Below are 24,145 nucleotides of genomic sequence, written 5' to 3' on the forward strand. Positions count from 1 at the left end.
TCTATGGAGGGTCAGAAAGGTCTCTGATTTCATCAGAAATATCTTAATTTGCTTTCTGAATATAAATAAAGGTCTTACAGGTTTGGAATGACATGAGTGTGAGTAATTTATGACCCTTTAAGTATGTTCTCATTACGTTACAATAGTCGTGCGGACAGTTACTTACTGTGTAACATTTTTGAGCAAATTATTTGCTGGGCACAGCATCTCACAGCACAAGCACATGTCAGCACCTGACACTGCAACTGATTCACATAAAACTCATCATCAACTTCTTTAAAGTGTTTAATGTGAAGCAAGCTTTGAGTACATTAGGTTTACAATGTTATCACTGTAAGAATATCACTCCAACTTCATAGTTATATTATTCACAATTACACTTCTGTTATCAAAACAAACTGATAAAAGCCATGCAAAACAAGTAAACAAGTAAAACATGATAAAGAGAGCACATTAAATGATGAAATACATATTATATTTGACAGCATTTTTAGAAGAAAATACATTTAAACAATATTGTAAATTGGGATAATATTAAATACAAAGTATATTAGCTACAGCTGCACAACCTTACATCATACAAAACTGCATACAACTTGGTGTTTTGGTAGTTTTAGTGCATTTTGAATATGAAATTTACTGCTGTGCGAATGTTGAAAAACAGAAAATTGGTAAGGATAACTGTGAAGAGTTTTGAAAAAGTGACCTAAGTATTTAAAATGATGTGCCAGTGATTGTAAAAACTAAACTAAAAGAGAAGTTTGATAGTAATAGCATTAGTCCAGGGGTGGCGAACTCCAGCTCCAACCCTAATGAAAACTCACCTGTCTGTAGCTTTCTAGTAACATTTCAGACCTTGCTTAGCTTGTTCAAGTGTGTTTGATTAGGGTGGAAGCTAAACTCTGAGGGCTGCGGGTCTCCAGGACCGACGTTCGCCACTCCTACATTAGTCCAAGACCATATTTTCTGGAGCATTTGGACGTGGCCTAGACTTGGAGCTGGTCTTGATTAGTCATAAAAAATATTTTTTCTTGGTCTGGACTTGGGTACTTGTACTGGAATGCCATTTTCTTGTAAAAAATGTATTAAAGAAATTATACTAATAAAAAAGTAAATGTAATCTAAGTGTATTTTTTCTTCTGATTTAGATTTTAAAGGGGGGGTGAAATGCTCGTTTTCACTCAAGTTAATCTTGAGTACCTATAGAGTAGTACTGCATCCTTCATATCTCCAAAAAGTCTTTAGTTCCCTGTCAAGGGAACTTCGAACTGCGTCCTCTGAAGGGACACTATGGGGAACACCTCGTCGTGACCCGTGTCTGAAGCATACTTTGAAAAACGCCAATGTGTTGGCCGGCGACAGCCTCTGACGTCGCTACCGGCGCGACTATAAATACGCGCCCGTAGGACCCGTCACTTATCTTCTTCGTCTTCATTGACTGTTTTGTTTGAAGCGTGCATCTGAGAAACGACCAGAATGGTAAGAGCGATCTATTATGGTTATCATGGCATCCACTAGCAAGGCGTTTAAACAGTGTGTGCATCCATGTCAGCGTTATTTGACACCTGATGACACACACAGTCTTTGCGTCTCTTGTTTGGGCAAAGAGCACACGCGCGATGTCCTTGAGGGGGCAATCTGCGCGCACTGCGAGCGTTTTTCTGTGGAAAAGCTCCGCTCTCGTTTGTCATCTGGATCTCGCGGCTCAGGACCCGCCGTTGCCGAGGCACGGAGGAGAATGAGCTCGTGGGGATCGCAGGTGGATCTCGCTGAGGAGTTTAGAGAGGGACTTTCCTCTCACACTCTCCGGCAGCAAACGAGAGCGAACTTCGAGAGGAAGATGCGTTGTCATTAACCCTTTCTGACACTGAAGTTAGTGCTCTGCTGGGTTCTAACCAGAAAGAGCAGGAGATATTTGAGAGTGGTGAAGAAGCTGAGGCTGAGCCGCTCATTTCTCCTGCTCTGCGTATGGGGAGCTGTTAGAGGTTATGGATCGCGCCGCGGCAAAAAAAAAAAAAAAATGTTTAAATAAAATAAAAATAAAAATAAATAAACTTGCCATGGAAGTGTGCCAGAAAGGTAACGTCGCGAGGTAGACTCGATGAGTGTTATTTTTCTGACCATAGCCCGCAGCCCAGGTGAGCCTTCCATTCTTGCCTGACTTACATGCAGAAGTTGAAAAGGAATGGAAGAGGCCGTTTTCTCTTGCATCCATCGGTTTAAGCATACGAGTTATGCTGATATCGATGGCATGCACGAGGACGGCTATGAGAGGATGCCCCCTGTAGAAGAGATGCTGGCTTGCTATCTCTCAGTGGGGGAACATCCTCTCTAAAATCTCCCTCTTTGCCATCTAAGCCCTTCCAGGATACATCCCGCTTAAATGGTAAATCATACGCAGTAGCAGAGCCCGAACAACAAAGGGGTCCTGGCCCATCTCGATCTGAGGATCGAAGACGGGCGCAGAAGGCTAGTGTCGCGGCTCGTGCTCCTCCCCCGCCTGAGGGCAGGGGCAAGAGGAATCGCAGGTCACGAAGAGGTAAGCAGGGTCTGAAGGATGTGATTCAGACGGGGCAGCGTTCTCGTCTGGATCAGAGCGATACCTAGGAGTTTGTCACTTCCTTTTGGATGTTTTTAAATTCTGTTTCATTTCTCCCCTGCCTAATTCCCCTGTAGCCACCAGCGCTCCACCTGATCGTGGTTAGGTGGAAAGTTTCTCACATAACAGTCTCCTATCCTGGACCTGTTATGTTTTTGGTTGGTCCTATTTTCATAGTGACCTCCTTACTGACGGTCCGGACCAAAAGGGGACGCCCCGTAAAGCGGGACTCCAGTACAGGAGGGTGGGTGAGTATGTAACCCTTTCTGCTTATGGGTGTTATGTTGCTGGTGGTTATGTCTTCTAACAGACTCTGTGAGTTTCCTTTTACAGTGCTCAGTTCCAGCCTTGTGCTCTGGCCACGATCACACGCTTTCGGCAGGCGGCCGTGCCGCGTGGGTTCGCCCCCCCAGGGCGCGTCACCCACCGCGGAGCGAGTTCCACGTGCGGGAAGCAAGCGCTCTGCGGTTGCTCGTCCCACACCCCTCCCGAGGAGCCTGGCTGATCGTCAGAACTGGCATAGCACTGCAGGGAATATCATGGATATCCGGCCAGGTCACCCTGAGGGGCCGCCTGGCCGCTTGGCGCATCCGGGGAGGTGGTAGTTACGGAGTCCTTCTGTATGTACTGCCTCAGGTGATGCTCCCCTCGCTTGAGGGTTGGAGCTCGCCTCTCCCGTGCGATCCAGCGCCTCTGCGATGCTTAGGAACCTTTCTGTACACACGCTAAGCCTGTGTACTGTCTCAAAACCACACGGTGGTCAGTTTGCACGTGAACACTTTGCGCACTGTCTCAAATCCACGTAAGTGGTAAGTGTGCACGCAAGGCTCTGCGCACTTTCTAAAATCCTGTACGGTAAGGGTTACGCGCCCCGCTTCGTTCCCTTTCTTAAGATGATTAGCCCTGAGGTTTCTTGGACTTCATTCAACCAGTGTGTATTTGTTATACACCCCAAGCATCGCTTCCCTCAACATGAGGGGCTGTGTGGACTCCCGCATATTGTGGTCTTTTCAGATAGTAGGCTTCACCAGGCCTCTCTGATGGTGAGCTCCCACATACTGTGGTTGTCAGGTAGTAGGCCTCACCAGGCCTCCCTGGAGATTTAGCTCCCACATGCTGTGCGTTTCCACTAAAAAAAAAAAAAAAAAAAAAAAACAAGCTCCCACGGTTTGTGGTTGTCAGGTAGTAGGCCTCACCAGGCCTCCCTGGAGTCGAGTTCCATATTAACTTCCACTGAGGTGGTTATCAGGTAACAGGTAGTAGGCCTCTCTAGGCCTCTCTGTAGGTGAACTCCCACATATTGTGGTTATCAGATAGTAGGCTTCACAGGTCTCTCTGAAGGTGAGCTCCCACATACAGTGGTTGTCAGGTAACTTTTTTCTGTACACACGCTAAGCCTGTGTACTTTCTCAAAACCACATGGTGGTCAGTGTGCACGTGAACACTTTGCGCACTGTCTCAAATCCACGTAAGTGGTAAGTGTGCACGCAAGGCTCTGCGCACTTTCTAAAATCCTGTACGGTAAGGGTTACGCACTCCGCTTCGTTCCCTTTCTTAAGATGATTAGCCCCGGGGTTCCTTGGGCTTCATCCAACCAGTGTGTATTTGTTATACACCTCAAACACCGCCCCTTAACATGGGGGGCTGTGTGGGCAATTCTCGCAGTAGTTTAGCAGCGCTCCCCTTTTCTAAAAGGGTCGCCTATGAGCATGCTGCTCGGAGCTCGGAGTCCTCCTCTCATGGGAGACTGAATTCTCGGTTTTTTCATCAGAGCGCTCCAGTACTACATACTGTTTTGAGACGCACTGTGAGAGCAGACATCCTGCTGAGGCTCGGGGAATGGCGCCTTCGCACCAAGGTGTTGAAGTAGAGTTAGAGAGGTTGGCCAGACCTGGGTGGATCGGTTTTGCGGCTCAAGAGAGCGTCGCACTATCCCCTCTGGCTTCCTCTGACTCATCCAGCTCCATTGGGGCTGGACGCCATGGTACAGGCGTGGCCGAGGCTTCATCTGTATGTTCCGTCCTCCAATTGCTCTGCTCCCGGGCCATTCCATCTACGAGCTTCTCTATCAGAGTGCCACGAGAGCCCCTCCTTTGTGACAGGCAAGACTTGGTAATAAACAGTGCTAAGTTCTTAGCCGTATCCCTTTAAAGGAATCTTTCGTGATTCCAAGCCTTCAGCTCTACCCCGGGCCGAGGCCCTTCAGGTAAGTTGGGTATGTAGCTTAGGCCTTTGGCCATAAGGGATAATGTCATGGACAGCCGTCGAACCGTCCCAGGGGCGACTCCCGGTGAAATGGTAGAGTTGGTACTTAGTGTTTGCCATGATTCTGGCCTGCACTCCCCTCAGCATGGCGGCGTGGGTATACTGTTCCCCATAGTGTCCCTTCAGAGGACGCAGTTCGAAGTTCCCTTGACAGGGAACGTCTCAGGTTACGAATGTAACCATGGTTCCCTGAGAGGGAACGAGACACTGCGTCCTCTAGCTCCCTGCCATGCTTCGGACGCAAGCTTCACGAAGAAGATAAGTGACGGGTCCTACGGGCGCGTATTTATAGTCGCGCCGGTAGCGACGTCAGAGGCTGTCGCCGGCCAACACATTGGCGTTTTTCAAAGTATGCTTCAGACACGGGTCATGACGAGGTGTTCCCCATAGTGTCCCTTCAGAGGACGCAGTGTCTCGTTCCCTCTCAGGGAACCATGGTTACATTCGTAACCTGAGACGTTTTATTTTATTCATAAGAGAAAGATAGTCTGCACCGATTTTTCCCGGAAAAACACGACCGGCTGGAGGAGTGACGTGTGGGCGGAGCAAAAGAATCACGAGCGCGAGTAGGCTTTTGCGTTGAGCGCATCTGGAAGCTGTGACATTACCTTGAGGAAAAAAAAAACATCATCCAAAACAAACCATGGCTAACAGTCAGATTCAGCCGTTTATTTATGATCCAGAATCAGATCCAGAGGCTGAAATTTAACAAGAGCAGCATCAGCAATGACGTCTCTATGTGGTATGTACTGAAACTGTATATATTTGCTTAGCGGTTTTGGAAAATGACTAAGTTCCACTTTATGTCATCTTTTTTTTTTTTTTTTTTAAGCTGTACATGTGGAAAGTGCAGTTTGATGACAACATCGCATGTTGTTTACTTGATGTGCTTACGCGCTGATAGCTAAGTTAACAACACAGAGATATTTGAAGCAGTTTTACTCACCGCCTGCGGTTCCAACACACGATCGTGACCCTTTTTCGTTGGGACTGCATCATCCTTAAGAAATAAACGATGTGCAAATCCGGCGTCAAACTGGGCCTTGTTTGTAAAACAAGCATCTTCGAAATGCAGGGAACAAACACAAACACTTGCACAACTCCGTTGATGCTCTGTAAAAATAAACTCCATACACTGGTCCCTTAATGCTGTTTTTTCTTTGGTAATCTGTGCAGGGTTGTCTTGCCCTGGCAACCAAAAACACACTCCTTTTGTGACATTTCGCGACGCTCTCGCTCTGATCAGATAATGCCTCTGCTCTCATTGCTCTCCTATACGGGAGCGCACACTCTTCCGGCAGACGTGCGTCAGGACCCATATAAGGAAATTCCGCTAACGTCACACAGACCCATACTCGAAAAAAACTTTACGAAACTTGTGACAAACCGGAAGTACTATTTTTGGAACAGAAATACTCCTTCAAACGTACAACTTAATTTTTGAAACTTTGTCCATGTTTAGTGAAAGTGAAGTGACATTCAGCCAAGTATGGTGACCCATACTCTGAATTTGTGCTCTGCATTTAACCCATCCGAAATGCATGCACACACACAGAGCAGTGAACACACACACACACACACTGTGAGCACACACCCGGAGCAGTGGGCAGCCATTTATGCTGCGGCGCCCGGGGAGCAGTTGGGGGTTCGATGCCTTGCTCAAGGGCACCTAAGTCGAGGTATTGAAGGTGCAGAGAGCTGTTCATGCACTCCCCCCACCCACAATTCCGTCCGGCCCAAGACTAGAACTCACAACCCTTCGATTGGGAGTCCAACCCTCTAACCATTAGGCCGCGACTTCCCCAGCATGGGGAAATTAGTTTGCCTTGAAGTTATAAAGTGAAATTTCCAGAGTGGTGCTAAAGTGAACAAAATGTTCTCTAAAACAGATGTGAAGCAGCATTATGCAGTCTTGCACATATTGGAGCAGTTCAGAAATATTACACGAAACCCTACCTTAAACCTAACCAATAGGTTTTTAGAATAAAAAGCAAACGTGAGATAGAAAAATAAATAGTGTGTGCTCTCTGACTCCCTCTACAGATGAGAGAGGTGTTAACAGGAAGTGATGCGAGGTCTCAGAGGAAATAAATAGTGAGTGGATTGTGGGTGGTGGAGCTGTCAGGGTGATGCATGATAGCAGGAGATTACTCAAGCACTCATTCGTCAAACACACGCCTGCCTGTCATTGTGTTGCTGTCTTGTGCTGTAACAGATTGACTGTAGCTTCAGAAATTGCCTGAACGTCTCTTTTAGCGACTGTTCTAATTGCATTAGTATCTCATAATTTGGAAAATGTATTGATAAAGCAGATACTTTTTATGCAAATATTTCATTGCAGTGTCTTGCACTGATCTAATTTCAGGAACACAACGGTGACAGGATGTTCTCAGTAGTTCTGCAGTTTATGGGTCGTCCCGAGACCAAACTTTTGAAGGGTGAATCAGAGCTCAGAGACTTAACCTTTCTGAATGAAGCACTGGAGCAAATAAATTAACAACTTGAACATATGAAATTTCATTACATTCATTACTTTCCCTTCAGTAAAGGGACTTTAGAGAGATACATTTTTTTAAAAAGATTTATTAATCTGAAGAAAACTCTTCAGCATCGAGTCACAACAAACTAAATAGTTTGTAATATAAAAAAGAAAACACTCTCAGAACACTAAAATAAAACATTAATAATCGGTCTGATCAGAGATGGGGAAGATACTTTGAAATTGTAGCTTTTCAAACCTCAAGCTACTCATAATTTAAGGTTAAATCTACAGCTACAGTCAAGTTTGAAAAACAACGTTTATTTCAGCTACACTGAAGCTACTTAAGAGGGTAGTATATATATATATATATAACTGTCCAATTATATAATTAATAATGAACAGCAGCATTTAATCATATGTTTTACTATAAAATATGTAATAACGGATTGTTACTTGTAACTACAATTAATCAGATGCTACAATGCTACAGTATTTTTATGTATGAGAAATATGGCATCTAATATCATATCAGATTTAGGCTTTGATATTCATAGAGATGCTGAATCAAATGTTACATTACTCCATAACTAACTTTCTTGTTTTTGAGAATCTCATCGAATCAAACCAAAACATCAAATTATTAAAATTATAAATGACTATTAAGCCCGGTATATGTACAAAATAGCTTTAGAGACTAGAATAAAGTTTCAAATAAAAGACTTATATTTAGCAATATTACATTCTAAATATGATTGGATGAGTCGCGTTTGAAGCTGGTGTAAATTTATGTAGGTGTAAATGGGATCATCTCCAGTTAAATGCCATTTTTGCAGAGATATTAACATTTGAAAGCATATCTTGTGTGTTTGAATACTACAACAGAAGCTACAGCAAAACACTTTACTACTATGTGATGTTTGTAGCCTCAACATCAGAGAACTCCTTCTCAAAATCACATTTTTTAAATGTCCATTTGAGTGGAATCAATATGTGCGATGCACTTTACAAACACACCACCAGAAGTCAGTGTTGTATTATATTTTGCCATCTGGATTGTCATAAAGTAACACTGAAAATAGCTGAACATTTAATTATAGTCAGGAACATTTAATACCAAAAAAAATAAATAATAATAATAATAATAAATAAATATATACCTCGACAAAGTAGGCTAAATAAAGCAAAATCATTCTTTCCCACAAACAGAATAAAATCTTTTTCATATACTGTGCACCATTGTTCAGAGCATTTCATGTACATGTATCCACATGGTATGTTTTTATCCAAAGTGACTTACATCGCAATCAACAAAAGAGCACATACATATTTTAAAGATGTTTACATATTGTAATTTTTTATATATATATTTTTAATTTGTATACACTCTTGTTATTTAAAAAAGGTACAGTAAATAATTTCTTCACATATTTTTTTTGGATATTTGAAGATGTCCTGATATGTGAAGAAGTCACTTGCAAGGTTGTATATTGGAATCGATGTTAATTTATTGTCATTTAAGTTAAGTTATGAGAGATATTTGTAGCACGTCCCCAGTTCATTAGAAGAGAAGTCCAGGAATGAACTTTGTGGTCCCTACACAGTGTTCAATGCTCTCTGCTCCCTGAAGTGTACTTCGTTTAAGAACATGGATGTGTGCTACGCCACTACCTTTCTTCACACACAAACAAAATGTACTACAGAAGTGTGAAGGGTTATTTAATTGCAATTATGGGATTTGCGTAGTAGTCACATTTTGCACACTTTTATGCCCTTTGAATTGAACATGCTTCTTTCAAACTGGAATCATGGTGGAATATCCTGTGATGACCACTTCGCAGGGCACTTACGGTTAAATGAAACAGATCCCCAATGAAAACCTTGTCTCCTAGATGGGCATCGGGACAATACCCCAAGAACCAGATGAGCCTGGTGTCTCCCAAGGTTTTTCCTCCATTCTGTCACCGGTGGAGTTTTGGTTCCTTGCCGCTGTCGCCTCTGGCTTGCTTAGTTGGGGACACTTAATATCCAGCGATATCTATTTAAACTGAACTGATCTGATCTGGATGATGACATCACTGAATTAACAATGAAATGCCTTTAACTGAAAATTGAATGCTTAGTATTGTTATTTTGCATTATTGACACTATTTTTCTATTTAATACTGTAAAGTGCTTTAACACAATCTATATGGTTAAAAGCACTATATAAATAAAGGTGACTTGACTTGAATAGAACAAAGCTTTGATGCAATAAGAGAAACTTACAAAATGTGCAGAGCTGTGGCGACACAAGGATTAGGATTTAGGAGCGCCTCTTTTGACAATCGAAACGTTGATTTTTTGAGTGATCAAAAGAATGATTGAATTTGAACTGATTCATGGAAGTGAATCCAAGTGACTTGTTTGTAGCAAAGCCATCATAAATATGTGATGAAGAATAAGTATTTCAACCAGGCTTAGTTATCATTTGTCATCCTTCTCAAAAGAAAATACTGCTTTGTTGTTGAGTATAATGTTATTTCTGCATTCGTTTTTGGAAAACCTGTTATGCTGTTAGTGGTATTGTCACAAATTCCAAAAATTATGACTTCGCTACAATACCTGACACATACTGAACTGATAGAACGCCAAAAACCTAATACAATAGGAAAAGTAATTCAACAATAGAAGACCCAACATAGAACTTATAGTTCTTAGTTTTATTAATTTAAAAAACCCTGAAATCTCCCCATTGACCAGTGTGTTCCTGCCCTGCTATTTGAACATCTAATTAAAAAAAATTAGAAATTAATACAAATATTATTAATAAATGTGTGTGCTTGGGACAGAACTGATTGTTTATTTTGTTTATTTTTATTTTATTTTAAACAATAGTGATTTGCACAAAAATTAAAAGTGATTATAGTAGTGATTACAGTACACAAATTGAAGACATAAAGTAATACAATTACTTTATCTTATCTATAATTATCTAATCTTTTATTTACCTATCTTTATCTAATCTATTCTGTCTATTTGAACTGACTATAACTATATTTAATACACAAAGCTAATTTGGGCTTCATATAAAATGATGATATTGTAGTAAGGAAAACTGCTGGAACTCACTCCTTTTGAACCAGTACTTTAGCACTTACACATTTTTTCAGGTGAACATAGCTTCAGAATTCATAGATCACATGCATTATTGGCAAAAATGAGACAGTGCCTTAATGTGAAATGTGCTGTTTTTGGACTGAATGTAACTAGTGCATATTTCTCTGCATATCACTCAGACAGCATGACTCTTATTAAAATAGTTTCTTATTTAAAGTGTCGGTAGTAATAAAATGAGGAAACAAACAATTTTTACTAACAAGGTACCAATACCTTTCTGGTAGGTGTTAGGTGTGTGCTTTGCTGCGTGACAGATTACAGACATGTCAAGCAAACATTAGAATGTTAAACATGGAGAAATCTCACAGACTGATGATGCAGTGGCGCTAACGCTGCCTTTGCTTGACAAGAAGCAGACAGACCCTCATCTGCTGAAGCCCCCGTCAGGCGGTAACAGCTGATCAGTGAGGTGAAACCTGCTGTCAGCAGCGCTGATAGGTTTGAGTGACACAACAACCATTTGGCCAGACTGTGCAGTTCCCTCTAGCGCTTCTTCTTTGTCTGACATTACCAATCTTGCTGTTTCTCTTTCTCTCTTCCTCAGACACCTTGTCTATCTGCCCATCTGTGGTTCTGTGGAGAAGCCCTGACCTCTTTCCTTCAGGGTATACAGTCTACAACCAACCTTCGGCACATCCTCTGTCACGTGATCTAAGTGGACAGATGATAGTGCCACCTCCTAAAACTGTTGCCACAAAGACAGCGAGGAGGAAGTAGACTGGTGCCAAACCGTGCCTCATAAGTCTCTGAGGCTGGGTATCGAGAGGTCAGCTGTTTGAGATATGCCCTCACCCCCCAATGATGGAGGTAAGTTTGATAAAACAGTTTGACAACAGTGACCCCAAAAGTCCTTCCAGAAAACCAGAACCCACTCTACATGCCCACTAGGGGTGTCACAAATAGTAGAATATTTTCTGTACATTCATGACTGCAGGCAAAAACAGCTGTACCCTGAGTGAGCTGAGAAGAGAGCTTAACTGATTGCGCACTGATCTGGAGACATACAGTATGCTTCCTTTAAGTTTCCTCAAGGGAGAGTGATTTAAGAACAGAAAACACAAAGCTCTGTAAGAAACTGCTTAGCACGCTGTTATCTTTTTGTCTCTGGAATGTCTATGTTGGCAAACTTTTTATTGTTAGAAGAACATCCCTAATGCTCACCCTCTTTGTTGAAGTAGTCATTCAAGTTGGTGATAAAGGGTGGTTTTTTTTTAAGTGCCCCTATTATGGATTGAAAATTACCTTTCATGCAGTGTGTAACACAGCTCTAAGTGAATGAAAACATCCTGCAGTTTTAAATCTGAAAGTGCACCGTGTATAAAGTTATTGTCTCTCTCAAAAAAAGGGTTGACTGAATCATTGAAACAATTCGTTTTTAACACGAATCCCAAGCCCAAGCCCAAGCCGAACATTAGCATATTGCCCACCTACTTGTTGCAGAGGCAGACCTGGGAAAACTTGACCATTGCTGCATCCCAGTTCACCTATTTATACTTTGACCTAAAAGTATGTACTCTTTTTGTGAAGATAAAGTACATTTGATTATGTAGCAGAATAGTAGGCAAACTTTGGGACATACTACTTCGTCATAACTGCGTCTGTAATGGATGCTTTGTTGCTTAGTTACATGAATTTCTTTCACTGTTTAAACTGCACTGTAATTTTGTCACAGTGAACAAAATACACATTTTGTTTAATTCAGATTCCTACCGAATTGGAGGTAAATGAATTGGCATGTTGATCTGCCAGTCACAGGTCTAACATGCCAAGAACTCTCTTCATGTATGCATAATGATGCATTTAAAAGTTAATGACCAAATATGTCATTATAAAAGTTCTCAATGTTGCTGCAGATGAAATATAATGCATATAACATTAAATAAATATTTTTAATCAGGTAAGACGTTGATCACTCAAACCCATCTAGCATATCTGCCATGTTTGTAGCTTTTAAACACTTTTTTTTGTGTTTTCGTAGTTCTAATAGAACACCATCCAATGTGTTGTTTGAAAAGTCCTACATTTTGCAGAAACTTTCCATTGGATCTTCATCTGGGAAATTTTGAATTTGAAACTTACCAGGAATTTAGGGGAATTATAAAACATAATATACAAACATAAATATTAACATTTTGTTTCATCATAGGCTCACATGCATGCAAACTCATGTAATAAAAAAAAATGAATTCAAGGATTTATTGATAAATATAAACTTATGAAGTGTTTATTCAAAATAGAAATCTTTTCTAACAATATAAGGTGTCTTTACTATTATCTTTTCTAATGATATATGTCATCTTTACTATTACTTATTATTAATTTAACATCCTTGCAGATTATTGTAAAAAAGAAAAAAGTTTCATTCGCGATTAATCGCATTATTGTCCACAATTAATCGCAATTAATCACATTGTTACGCACAAAACTAACCATACATTCAAAAGTAGTGTACTGTGCACTTTTTTTCATTTAAAAGCAGGCCTACTGCTGTATGAACAAAAGTGTAATAACATTTGGTTTGCATCACTTTAAACAAATACAGCAGTGTTCCTTTTACATGTTAGCAGTTAAAATATTTATTGTAGCCTAAATCTCAACTTATAACATCCATCGATCTTCTGCCGCTTATTTGGGGCCCGGTCACGGGGGGCAGCAGTCTAAGCAGAGAGGCCCAGACTTCCCTCTCCCTAGACACTTCCTCCAGCTCTTCCAGGGGGATACCAAGGCATTCCCAGGCCAGCCGAGAGACATAGTCTCTCCAGTGTGTCCTTGGTCTTCCCCTGGGCCTCCTCCCGGTGGGACATGCAGGACATCCAGGGAGCACCCATCCACCCTGCGGAGAAAGCTCATTTCGGCCTTGCCACCAAGAAGCTTCTTAACTACCTTAGTAACTTCAGCTTGGGTGATGGACAAGTCCACCTCTGAGCCCTCAGCCTCTGCTTCCTCAACAGAAGGCATGTCGGTGGGGTTGAGGAGATCTTCAAAGTATTCATTCCACCATTCGACGATATCCCCAGTTGAGGTCAACAGTTGCCCACCTCCACTGTAAACAGTGTTTGCAGGGCACTGCTTCCCCTTCCTGAGGCGCCCTACGGTTTGCCAGAATCTCTTTGAGGCAAAGAGTCTTTCTCCATGGCCTCACCAACTCTTCCCAGACCCAAGTTTTTGCCTCCACAACCACCCGAGCTGCAGCGCGCTTGACCTGCTATTACCCATCAGCTGCCTCAGGACTCCTGCAAGCCAGCCAGGCCTGGTAGGAATCCTTCTTCAGCTTGACAGCATCCCTTACTTCCTGTGTCCACCACCGGGTTCGGGGATTGCCACCTCGACAGGCACCAGAGACTCTACAGCCACAGCTCTGAGTGGCCACATTGACAATGGAGGTGGAGAACATGGTCCACTCGGACTCAATGTCTCCAGCCTCCGTCGGAATCTGGTCGAAACTCTGCCAGAGGAGGGAATTGAAAATCTCTCTGACAGGGGTCTCAGCCAAACGTTCCCAACAGACCCTCACAATACATTTGGGTCCACCGAGTCTGTCCAGCTTCCTCCCCCGCCATCGGATCCGACTCACCACCAAGTGATTATCATTTGACAGCTCCGCCCCTCTCTTTACATGAGTGTCCAAGACATACTGCCGGAGGTCAGATGAAACGACCACCAAGTCGATCATTGATCTTTGGCCTAGGGTGTCCTGGTACCATGTGCACTGATGGACACCCTTATGCTTGAACATGGTGTCCGTTATGGACAAACTGTGACTTACACAGAAGTCCAATAACAGAACACCACTCGGGTTCAGATCAGGGGGGCCATTCCTCCCAATCACGCCCCCTTATCTCCAGGTGTCACTGTCGATGCCCACGTGAGCGTTGTAGTCCCCAAGTAAAATGATGGAATCTCCGGTCTGAGCTTTTTCAAGCACCCCCCCCAGAGACCCCAGGAAATCCGGGTACTCTACACTGCCATTTGTCCCGTAAGCACAAATGACAGTGAGAGACCTATTCCCAACCCAAAAGTGCCGGGAAGCGACCCTTTCGTTCACCGGGGTAAACTCCAACACATCGCGACTGAGCTGGGGAGCTATGAGCAACCCCACACCAGCCCGCTGCCTATCGCCGCTGGCAACTCCAGAGTAGTAGAGAGTCCAGCCTCTCTCAAGGGGGGTGGTTCCAGAACCTATGCTGTGCGTAGAGGTGAGCCCGGCTATCTCCAGTCGGTACCTGTCAACCTCTCGCACAAGCTCAGGCTCCTTCCCCGCCAGTGAGGTGACATTCCACATCCCTAAGGCCAGTTTCCGTGTCTAAAGATCAGGTCGTCGGGGCCCTTGCCTTCGTTCCACATTGCACCAGCCCCTTATGATTCCTCCTGCAGATGGTGGGTCCACGGGAGGTCGGCCCCATGTTGCTCTTTCGGGCTAAGCCCGGCTGGGCCCCATGAGGGGAGGCCCGGCCACCAGGCCCTCGAATTCAAGCCCCCGCTCCGGGCCTTGCTCCATGGTGGGGCCCCGGCTGCGCCATGCCCGGGTGATATCACAGTCCTTGTTTTTTGTATTATTCATTAAAGGGCTATTGAACCACTAGAAACAAAGTTATGCTCAGAGTCCAGAACCTCAATCATAACATTATAACAGACACCTTCCTATTTGAGACCTGCACAATTTTAGAGACTTGTGTGTCCGGGATGCGAGAGAATAATTAGGGTGTGCTCACAATATGCAATCTTAACCATGCCAGAGCACGTTTGATCCCCAAAGCCTGGTTTACTTGACTAGTGTAATCGTTTAGTGTAGCAGTCCCTGGGTTGGTTGGAAGAGGTGGGCCAGAGCGCGGTTCAGTTATATATATAGATCAGTGAGTGTGAGTGCTAACCATGCCGGAGCACAGATTTTCTGATAAGTGCTGCATGATTGCGTGATTATTTCTGAGCGGCAAAAACGATAGACCTGTAAAGCAATATATAGTGAGAGGGTCGTTTGTTACCACCTCCCATATGACTCAAAATAATAAACCAGAAAGTTAACAAAACAATTCACTCCACTGTGTTGAGCAAGAGCGTTCCTCTGCTGTCTTCACATGCTATCGGAAACTTCCTATTTCCAACTTGCCCAGCCCTAACACATGTGGAATTATATTTGGAATTATATACATAACAAAAAAAGTGTGAAACAACTGAAAATATGTAATATTCTAGGTTCTTCAAAAAAGCCACCTTTTGCTTTGAGTACTGCTTTGCACACTCTTGGCATTCTCTTGATAAGCTTCAAGAGGTAGTCAACGGAAATGGTCTTCCAACAGTCTTGAAGGAGTTCCCCGGGAGATGCTTAGCACTTGTTGGCCCTTTTGTCTTCTGTCTGCGGTCCAGCTCACCCCTAAACCATCTTGATTGGGTTCAGGTCCGGTGACTGTGGAGGCCAGGTCATCTGGCACAGCACCCCATCACTCTCCTTCTTGGTCAAATAGCCCTTGATGATTTCAGTGTGACTCTACAATTTTCATAGTCATGAAAATAAAGAAAACTCTTTGAATGAGGTGTGTCCAACCTTTTGGTCTGTACTGTATATATATATATATATATATATATATATATATATATATATATATATATATATATATATATATATATATATATATTAAGCAGCAAACTGTTTCCTAAATGGATAGTAAATAATAATTTTAGAATGATTTCTGAAGATTGTAGATGGAGTAATGATGTAAAATTCAGCTTTGCATCACAAATATACAACGTTTTAAAATATATTAAAACAGAAAACCATTATTTTAAATTGTAATACCGGTATTACTGCACAATATTACTTTTCCCTTTAAGTTGGTTACTCTCTATGTCACGTTGGTGACTAACAAATGGAATATCGTTTAGAGAGACCAATCTACCTCGAGTGTAAACTAAATGAGCCAATGCACATTGACATGCAATTACTGCATCCAGCTGTAGCTGATCATAGCTTGAGAATAAAAAGGCAGCAGGTGCAATGCATACCAGCTTTTCACTTTGGAGCTGAGTGAAAATATTTTTCTGCTCCATCCAAGTCTCTTCAGTGAGCTACAAGTTTTTGTTGTTGGCAGCATGGCGCTTCAGCAGTGGTCATTCCTGTGTCGAGTGGGTTGCGCACTTCAGGTTGCTGTTGTGCATCAAGCGGCTTTCCCCTGTGTGCCTCAGCACTAAAAAAGCATTTCCCCAAAAGAGCAATTTCGTTAAAAGAGTTTACACAGGTGTGTCTTTTTAAAGACAAAGGATTGTCTTTTTAAAGATGCCTTTTCACCCATGTGTTTCTGAATGCGGTTGTTACCTGGCTCCGGGTGATGGTCACGATTGCTGCCTCATGTGTCTGGGCATTAAACATGCTGTGGTTCTTTTTGCGGATGATTCATGTTCCCATTTGTGGGAAGATGACCCTGTTGGAGCTACGAGCCAGGCTCTGTTTTTTCTAGGGGGGTGGACCTCCGTTGCCTCTGCCATAATCTTGGCTGCCAGCCTAAGCACGGGTGGTTTGTGGATTACAGTTGTGACAAACTCCTAAGGGAACCAACCTTCGGGGGCCCACCATTCCAGTTGAGAAGCCAATGGAATGGGCTGGGCCCTCTTCAAAGAGCATACCAGTGGTATACTGCTGGGCTCCTCCTGACGACAGGTTGTCGATTATTGCATCGGATAGAGAGCTCTCTGAGAAAGATTCGGCTGCGTTGCCGTCCTCTGGGATGGTGGCAATGCCTGAGTCAGATCCGGAGATGACAGCTATGTTTTCCCGGGCCGCCAAGAAGATTGAACTCAAATGGAAACTGCATCCCGAGCCTTCGAGGCTGGATGATTTGTAGGGTTTTACAGCTCTTACTTCATTGTACCCAAGAAAGGAGGTGGGTCACAACCAATCTTTGACCTGTCTGTTTTGAACCAGGCCCCATTCAAGATGTTAATGCAGAAACGCATCTTCGGGTGCGTCCTTCCTCGAGACTGGTTTGCAGCAATTGACCTAAAGGATGCGTACTTTCATGTGTTTCGATCCAACCATGCCACAGTTCATTTCAGCCATTTGCATTCGAAGGACGGGCATACCAATAGAAGGTCCTGCCCTTCGGGCTGTTCCTGTCTACCCATGTCTTCACAAAAGTCACAGATGGGGCTCTTGTTCCCCTCAGAGAGCAGGATGTTCTTATAATCATCTCGATGACTGGCTTATACCTAGATGTGATCAGATGTGCAAGCACAGGGACCTGGTGCTCCGGCACCTCAGCCTGTTGGGTCTTTGGGTCAACTGGGAAAAGAGCAAACTTTCCCCAATGCAGAGGATATCTTTTCTTGGTATGGAGAGGAGAGGAATGTGAGGAACGTGTAGGTCTCCAGGCATGGTGTGGTTCACATGGATGCCTCCACCACCATCTGGGGGACCAAATGCAATGGGCATGCAGTGATGGCTGTATGATCAGGCCCCTATCTGCACTGGCATATCAATTGCCTAGAGTTGTTAGCAGTGCACATTGCATTGAACCGTCTAAAAGCCTGGTTTCTCCCAAGGTTTTTTTCTCCATTCTGTCACAGATGGAATTTTGGTTCCTTGCCGCTTTCAACTCTAGCTTGCTTAGTTGGGGACACTTAATATCCAGTGATTTTGTCGACTTAATTGCACAGATACTATTTAAACTGAACTGACCTGGATGAGAACATAACAGAATTCAATGATGAACTGGGTTTTTGCATTATTGGCACACTATTTTCCTATTTAATGCTGTTCAGTTGCTTTGTCACAATCTGTATGGTTAAAAATGCTATATAAATAAAGGTAACCTGTCTCAAAGGGTGCTTGTGAGGCAACTACGTGCTGGTCTCACTGACAAGTTTTCTACATTCTGACTGAGGGAACACTCTGCATGGATGCACTTGCACACAGCTGGCCGTGGGGCCGAGGTCATTGATCAGGGTTGTGCTTTCCTTTTTGCAGCAAAGGCTGGAGTGACGGCTGTCTCCCTCCACCCTTAAAGTGTCACTGCGATTGCTGCTAACCATGACCCTGTGGAAGGGAAGTCGGTAGATAATCATGACCTGGTCTTCAGGTTCCTTAGGGGGCCACAAGGTTAAAACCTCCCTGGCTCCCCTCCATACATTCTTGGGACCTGTCTTAAACTGTCTGATTAGTGTTTAAAATGCTACAGCAGGGCCTATTTGAGCCTTTACACTCAGTCAAGCTAAAGTTTCTTTCATTGAAAATTGTGCTTCTGCTTGCACTGGGCTCTATCAAGAGGGTAGGGGAACTGCACGCATTTTTGGTCGACAATCTATGCCTAGAGTTTGGAACGGATGACTCCCAGGTAATCCTGAGGCCCCGGCCCGGCTATGTGCCCAAGGTTCCCACCAATCCCTTCAGGGATCAGGTATTGAAAATGCAAGCGCTGCCACTGTAGGTGGTACACTCCGCCCTAGGTTTGCTCTGTCCCATCTTAGTCTTGAGAAGCTATGTAGACTGGACACAAAGCTTTAGGACCTCAGACCAGCTCTTTGTCTGTTACGGAGGCTGGTAGAAGGGGAAGGCTGTCTCTAAACAAAGGATGGTCCAATGGATTATGGATGCCATCACCCTGGCTTTTTAGGCACAGGGTGTGCCTTGACCGCTCAGGTTGCGATCTCACTCTAATGTTGCATCCTCTTTGGCGCTGGCTCATGGTGCCTCGCTGACAGATATTTGTAGAACTGTGGGCTAGGTGACCCCCAAATTGTTCTCACCTCAAACAGACAGTGGCACTGAGTGGCCCAGTTAGTTTCGGCTTGTTAAAACTATTGTAGACCCTGTCGAGCTCATCTATCCCTTCGGCAGCCAGACATGACAGAACGTCCAGCACCAGGCCTTCACTCAGTGAATCCTTGACAACTGGTAGAATGCTGGGTTCCATAAATAAGATGTAATTGGATTTCAGATCTGTAATGTCCACAGTATAGCCTCAAAGCCCATGTTTCCCCTGGCAGAATTCTGGCATTTCCAAGAGGGTTACAATCACCTCCAATTTTTCATATGCACCTAAACAGATGTTCATGTGTATTTGCATCCCTGTTCCAAGTGAAACGAGAAAAAGATTCAACGATGAATGGTCTTCTTGCGAGTCCTGGCCCCAGGACACTTAGGATCACTAGGTGGGACCATTAACCCTTTAGATAGGCCTGTGCAAAAAAAAGGCTGAGTTTCTGGCTTGTATATGAAGCTATATGGAGTATAACAGCATATCATATTTTGTGTGTATGTGTGTGTGTGAGAAAGAGAGAGAGAGAGAGAGAGAGAGAGAGAGAGAGAGAGAGAGAGTGTGAGAGAGACCTTTGCGCACTTACCTTGATGTATTTGAGAAAATCAAAATGTACACCTCAGCTCTCAGAAATACATGGAGTAAAGAAAAGTGTATTTATGCACCTGCTGCCAAAGTTTTAGAAATTATAATGCAGCTTGACCCCTCCAGCGAGTTGCAGCTTATTTGAAGTTGGTATTGGATGTTGGTTCATAAAACATTATGTTCATAAATTTGATGCAAAGTAGATTTTTTTTTTACAGGATTTTAAGGTTTTAAACTGGTTTTACATTCAAGAAAAGAAGAGCATTTCACACATAGGCCATCTGTACTTTTCACCATCAAAAGGCAGCAGGTGCATAAACACACTTCTTTTTTTATTTGTTTGCTCCATGTAGTTCTGAGAGCATGAGGTGCATATTTGGATTTTTTCAGATACATCAAGGTAAGTGCACAAAGGTCTCTCTCACACCCTCTCTTTCTCTCTCTCACTCTCCCTCTCTCTCTCTCTCACACACACACACTATAATTTGCTGTTATACTCCATATAACTCCATATACAAGCCAGAAACTAAGCCGTTTTTGTGCACAGGCCTATCTAAAGGGTTAATGGTCCCACCTAGTGATCAACTGTAAAGATATAATTTTTTTACCTCTTCCTAAAAGGGAAAACCACAAACAATCAAGAATGCATGATTTTATGGTGTCATGGCTTTGCAATCAAAAAATGTTGTAATAATGGAAGTCAATGTGGCAAAAACAGCAACAACAAATGAGGGAGAAAAAATTTACATCTAATGCTGCACAAAAACTAGCAATGCATCAAAGCCAATCTTGTTACTAATCTTTGACATGCCCAAGACTGTGATAATAGGTAAAAAAATATCCAGTCCACAATCACTTTTTATATTGAAAATATGTAGTTTTGCGTGATTTTTCCCCCCAAATCATTGACATCATTTATGAACTTGGTAATTAAAGAGTTAAAATCTTGGATTTCTTTTAAACATTTGGTAGTTTTGATCAGGACTAAGGGTTGATTAATAGATTTATGCAAAATAATTTGAAAAAAAGATTTATCTGATATATTTTTACAGCAGTTTAATTTAGTGGATGTTTTCATTCACATAACGAAAGGGTAGTGAATTTGCCCACAGTGTACCGTTGAATTTTTGAAAAATTTGTCACCAAAAATCATTCCATTGGCTCAAACACAGAGAAAGTTGTGGCCAAAATAAGACTCAACTTTACCCCCTAGTGGACGAAAACGTCCCCAACAACGCATAAGGGTTAAATAAATTCAATGCACACAGACTGTAGTAAATGTAGAAGTAGTTTAAGTCTTTGTTTTTTTTAATTGTGATGATTTTGGCTCACATTTGACAAAAACCCACCAATTCACTATCTCATCAAATTAGATTACTAAATAAGACCAATTAAAAAAATTTAAATCTTTTGCTTTAATTACTGCCTCAATTCGGCATGGTATGGAGGTGATCAGTTTGTGGCACTGCTGAGGTGGTATGAAAGCTCAGGTTTCTTTGCCAATGGCCTTCAGCTCATCTGAATTTTTTGGTCTCTTGTTTCTCATTTTCCTCTTGACAATACCCCATAGATTCTCTGTGGGGTTCTGGTCTGGTGAGTTTGCTGGCCAGTCAAGCACACCAACACCATGGTCATTCAACCAACTTTTGGTGCTTTTGGCAGTGTGGGCAGGTGGAAAATCCTGATGGAAAATGAAATCAGCATCTTCAAAAAGTTGGTCAGAAGAAGGAAGCATGAAGTGCTCCAAAATTTATTGGTAAACGTGTGCAGTGACTTTGTTTTTTAAAAAATCACAATGGATTAACACCAGCAGATGACATTGCACCCCAAATCATCACAGACTGTGAAAACTTAACACTGGTTTTCAAACACCTTATGCTATGAGCTTCTCCACCCTTCCTCCAGACTCTAGGACCTTGCTTTCCAAATGAAATACAAAACTTGCTCTCATTTGAAAAGATGACTTTGGACCACTGGGCAACTGTCCAGTTCTTCCTCTCCTTAGCTCAGGTAGGACGCCTCTGACTTTGTCTGCAGTTCAGCAAATTACTTGAAACGTCTGTGTGTGGTGGCTCTTGATGTCTTGACTCCAGCCTCAGTCCATTCCTTTGTGAAGTTCACTCAAATTCTTGAATCAATTTTGCTTGACAATCCTCATAAGGCTGCAGTTCTCTCGGTTGGTTGTGCTTCCACACTTTTTCCTTCCACTCAACTTTCTGTTAACATGCTTGGATACAGCACTCTGTGAACAGCCAGCTTCTTTGGCAATGAAAGTTTGTGGCTTACCCTTCCTATGAAGGGTTTCAATGATTGTCTTCTGGACAACTGTCAGATCAGCAGTCTTCCCCATGATTGTGTAGCCTAGTGAACCAAACCAAAGTCCTTTTAGGCAAGTTGTGCCACTCGGCCGCCATCTTGGCAACGCCTCTGGCAGCTATTTGAGACAAACAAGACCAGGCTCCTATATAAATGAATGGGCATAGAGTCAGAACTGCACTTTCACTGGTCACCGGGACATAAAAACTGCATGCATAGAAACAGCAGTAAAATATGAAAAAAATCGCTGGAAAAGTTTGATGACTTTGCCCCAAAAAATAAGGTTTAAAAATGCCTTTTTCCCCACAGGTTATACTTTTACTACGCATGCGCAAGGGTTCCTGAACTGTGCGCATACATCAGTGGAACCAGACGATAGGCTTAAATGTTTCCCGGCTTGACTGTTAAAAGCAGATGATTGGCTTTCCAGCGGAAGGGGCGGGACATGTGCATACAACCGCCATCTTTGCCATTACGGGTTTTCCTTGTAGAGTTGTATTGAGGGTGCTGGAAGTGGCATGTCTCTTATAAATTGTCTCTGACCAAACTGAGAGACCATTTTGAAGGCTCAGGAAACCTTTGCAGGTGTTTTCAGTTGATTAGCTGACATGTCACCATATTGTAATTTGCTGAGAATTTTCTGTTGAGAAGAAGGGTTTTTGTTAAATGTGAGCCAAAATCATGACAATTAAAAGAACCAAAGACTTAAACTACTTCAGTCTGTGTACATTGGATTTATTTAATGCATACATTTTCACAGTTTGAGTTGAATTACTGAAATAAATGAACTTTTCCATGACATTCTAATTTATTGAGATGCACGTGTATATGTAGTCTTTGAGCTTTAATGCAGCAGGTGTGGGTTCAGAGAAAATGGAGGGAAGTCCCCCTCTTAGGTGACTAGAGTGGATTGTGTGTGGGGGATGGTCATGTTTAGACCTCTGTTTTATTATTATCTCACATAAATGTTTGTTCAGTCAGTGTATTTGATTTTACAATGCCTATTTTAAATATGCCCATTGTATAGCATCATTTAGTTGCCAAGTATATTACACGTAGCACAATTAAGTTTTAAACATAATCTTTTGTAATAGTCATGTAATTTACATGAACATTACCAAGATGGACATTTTGATGTTTTGTGTGTAGAATTTAAGAAATGTTCTGTTCATGTTATGGGGGAAAGCACAGTGCATGTAGGGGGAGTGGCCTCAATAGCCCTGCAGTAAGCAGTGTGCTGTATGCATTTGATTGAACAGTGTGTAGGGTAGAAATTAAACTGAAATTGCATTAAATCTGGTTGTTTCAACCAATATTATGCTACAAGATTTTTTCTCAACTACATTTTAGTGTCCAGTTCCTGCAATTTTTCAAATTTCCAGTTTATTCCCATTAATTCTCATATATATGCCTGTTAATTCCCATGGAATTTTCTAGTCTTGAAAATCCACAGAATTTTACAACCATAGTTATAAAATATTCCTAAATATTCCATAGACGATCAAGGAACGTCCCCCATGAACATGCAACCAACACTGTCCAATCAGAATGGAGTAAAAAGGAAGGTCCACACGAAGAAGAAGAAGAAGGGTTTCATCACCGCCAACGTTGCTGGAACAAAATATGAGATTGGTAGGAAAACATTCTATTATTTATGTAAAATTTGCTGATTCATACAGAACACATACAGTTATTTATCCAGAGACTCAATGGAACTGCATTCTCTCTTGAAAATAAGGCCGAAGATAAAAGGAAAAAACTTTTTTTGAAACAAGATTTTGAAACCCTCCCATATTTGAATTGTCGTGGCAAAATTTAAATCAACTCTCATCAGCATAAGAGACAGACTCATTCTCAGGTATAGAATACCATGAACTGTCTCTTACCCGAGAGCTCTGTTGCCACTCCGGTTCTTTTCTGATTCCAGTGGTGTCTCCTCCGGGCCTCGGCGGTCAGTCCCTTTCTCCCTCAAATCTAATCGGGGTTAGGGCTGAA

At 42.6% G+C, this 24,145-nt stretch overlaps 1 protein-coding gene across 3 annotated transcripts in view; it reads left to right on the forward strand.

Annotated features, from left to right (window-relative positions):
• Positions 1 to 24,145, forward strand: part of ttll7 (tubulin tyrosine ligase-like family, member 7) — a 118,546-nt gene that overhangs the window by 10,411 nt on the left and 83,990 nt on the right. For 2 of the 3 annotated variants that reach the window (XM_026242391.1, XM_026242392.1), the window contains exons 2-3: positions 11,047 to 11,309; positions 23,648 to 23,782. In XM_026242391.1, the coding sequence (XP_026098176.1) occupies positions 11,285 to 11,309; positions 23,648 to 23,782 (160 nt within the window). In that variant the 5' untranslated portion in view covers positions 11,047 to 11,284. The remainder of the gene's footprint in view (positions 1 to 11,046; positions 11,310 to 23,647; positions 23,783 to 24,145) is intronic. The other variant, XM_026242393.1, reaches the window with a different exon arrangement.

This window comes from Carassius auratus, unplaced genomic scaffold, assembly GCF_003368295.1.
Source record: "Carassius auratus strain Wakin unplaced genomic scaffold, ASM336829v1 scaf_tig00001591, whole genome shotgun sequence".
Classification (NCBI taxonomy): domain Eukaryota; kingdom Metazoa; phylum Chordata; class Actinopteri; order Cypriniformes; family Cyprinidae; genus Carassius; species Carassius auratus.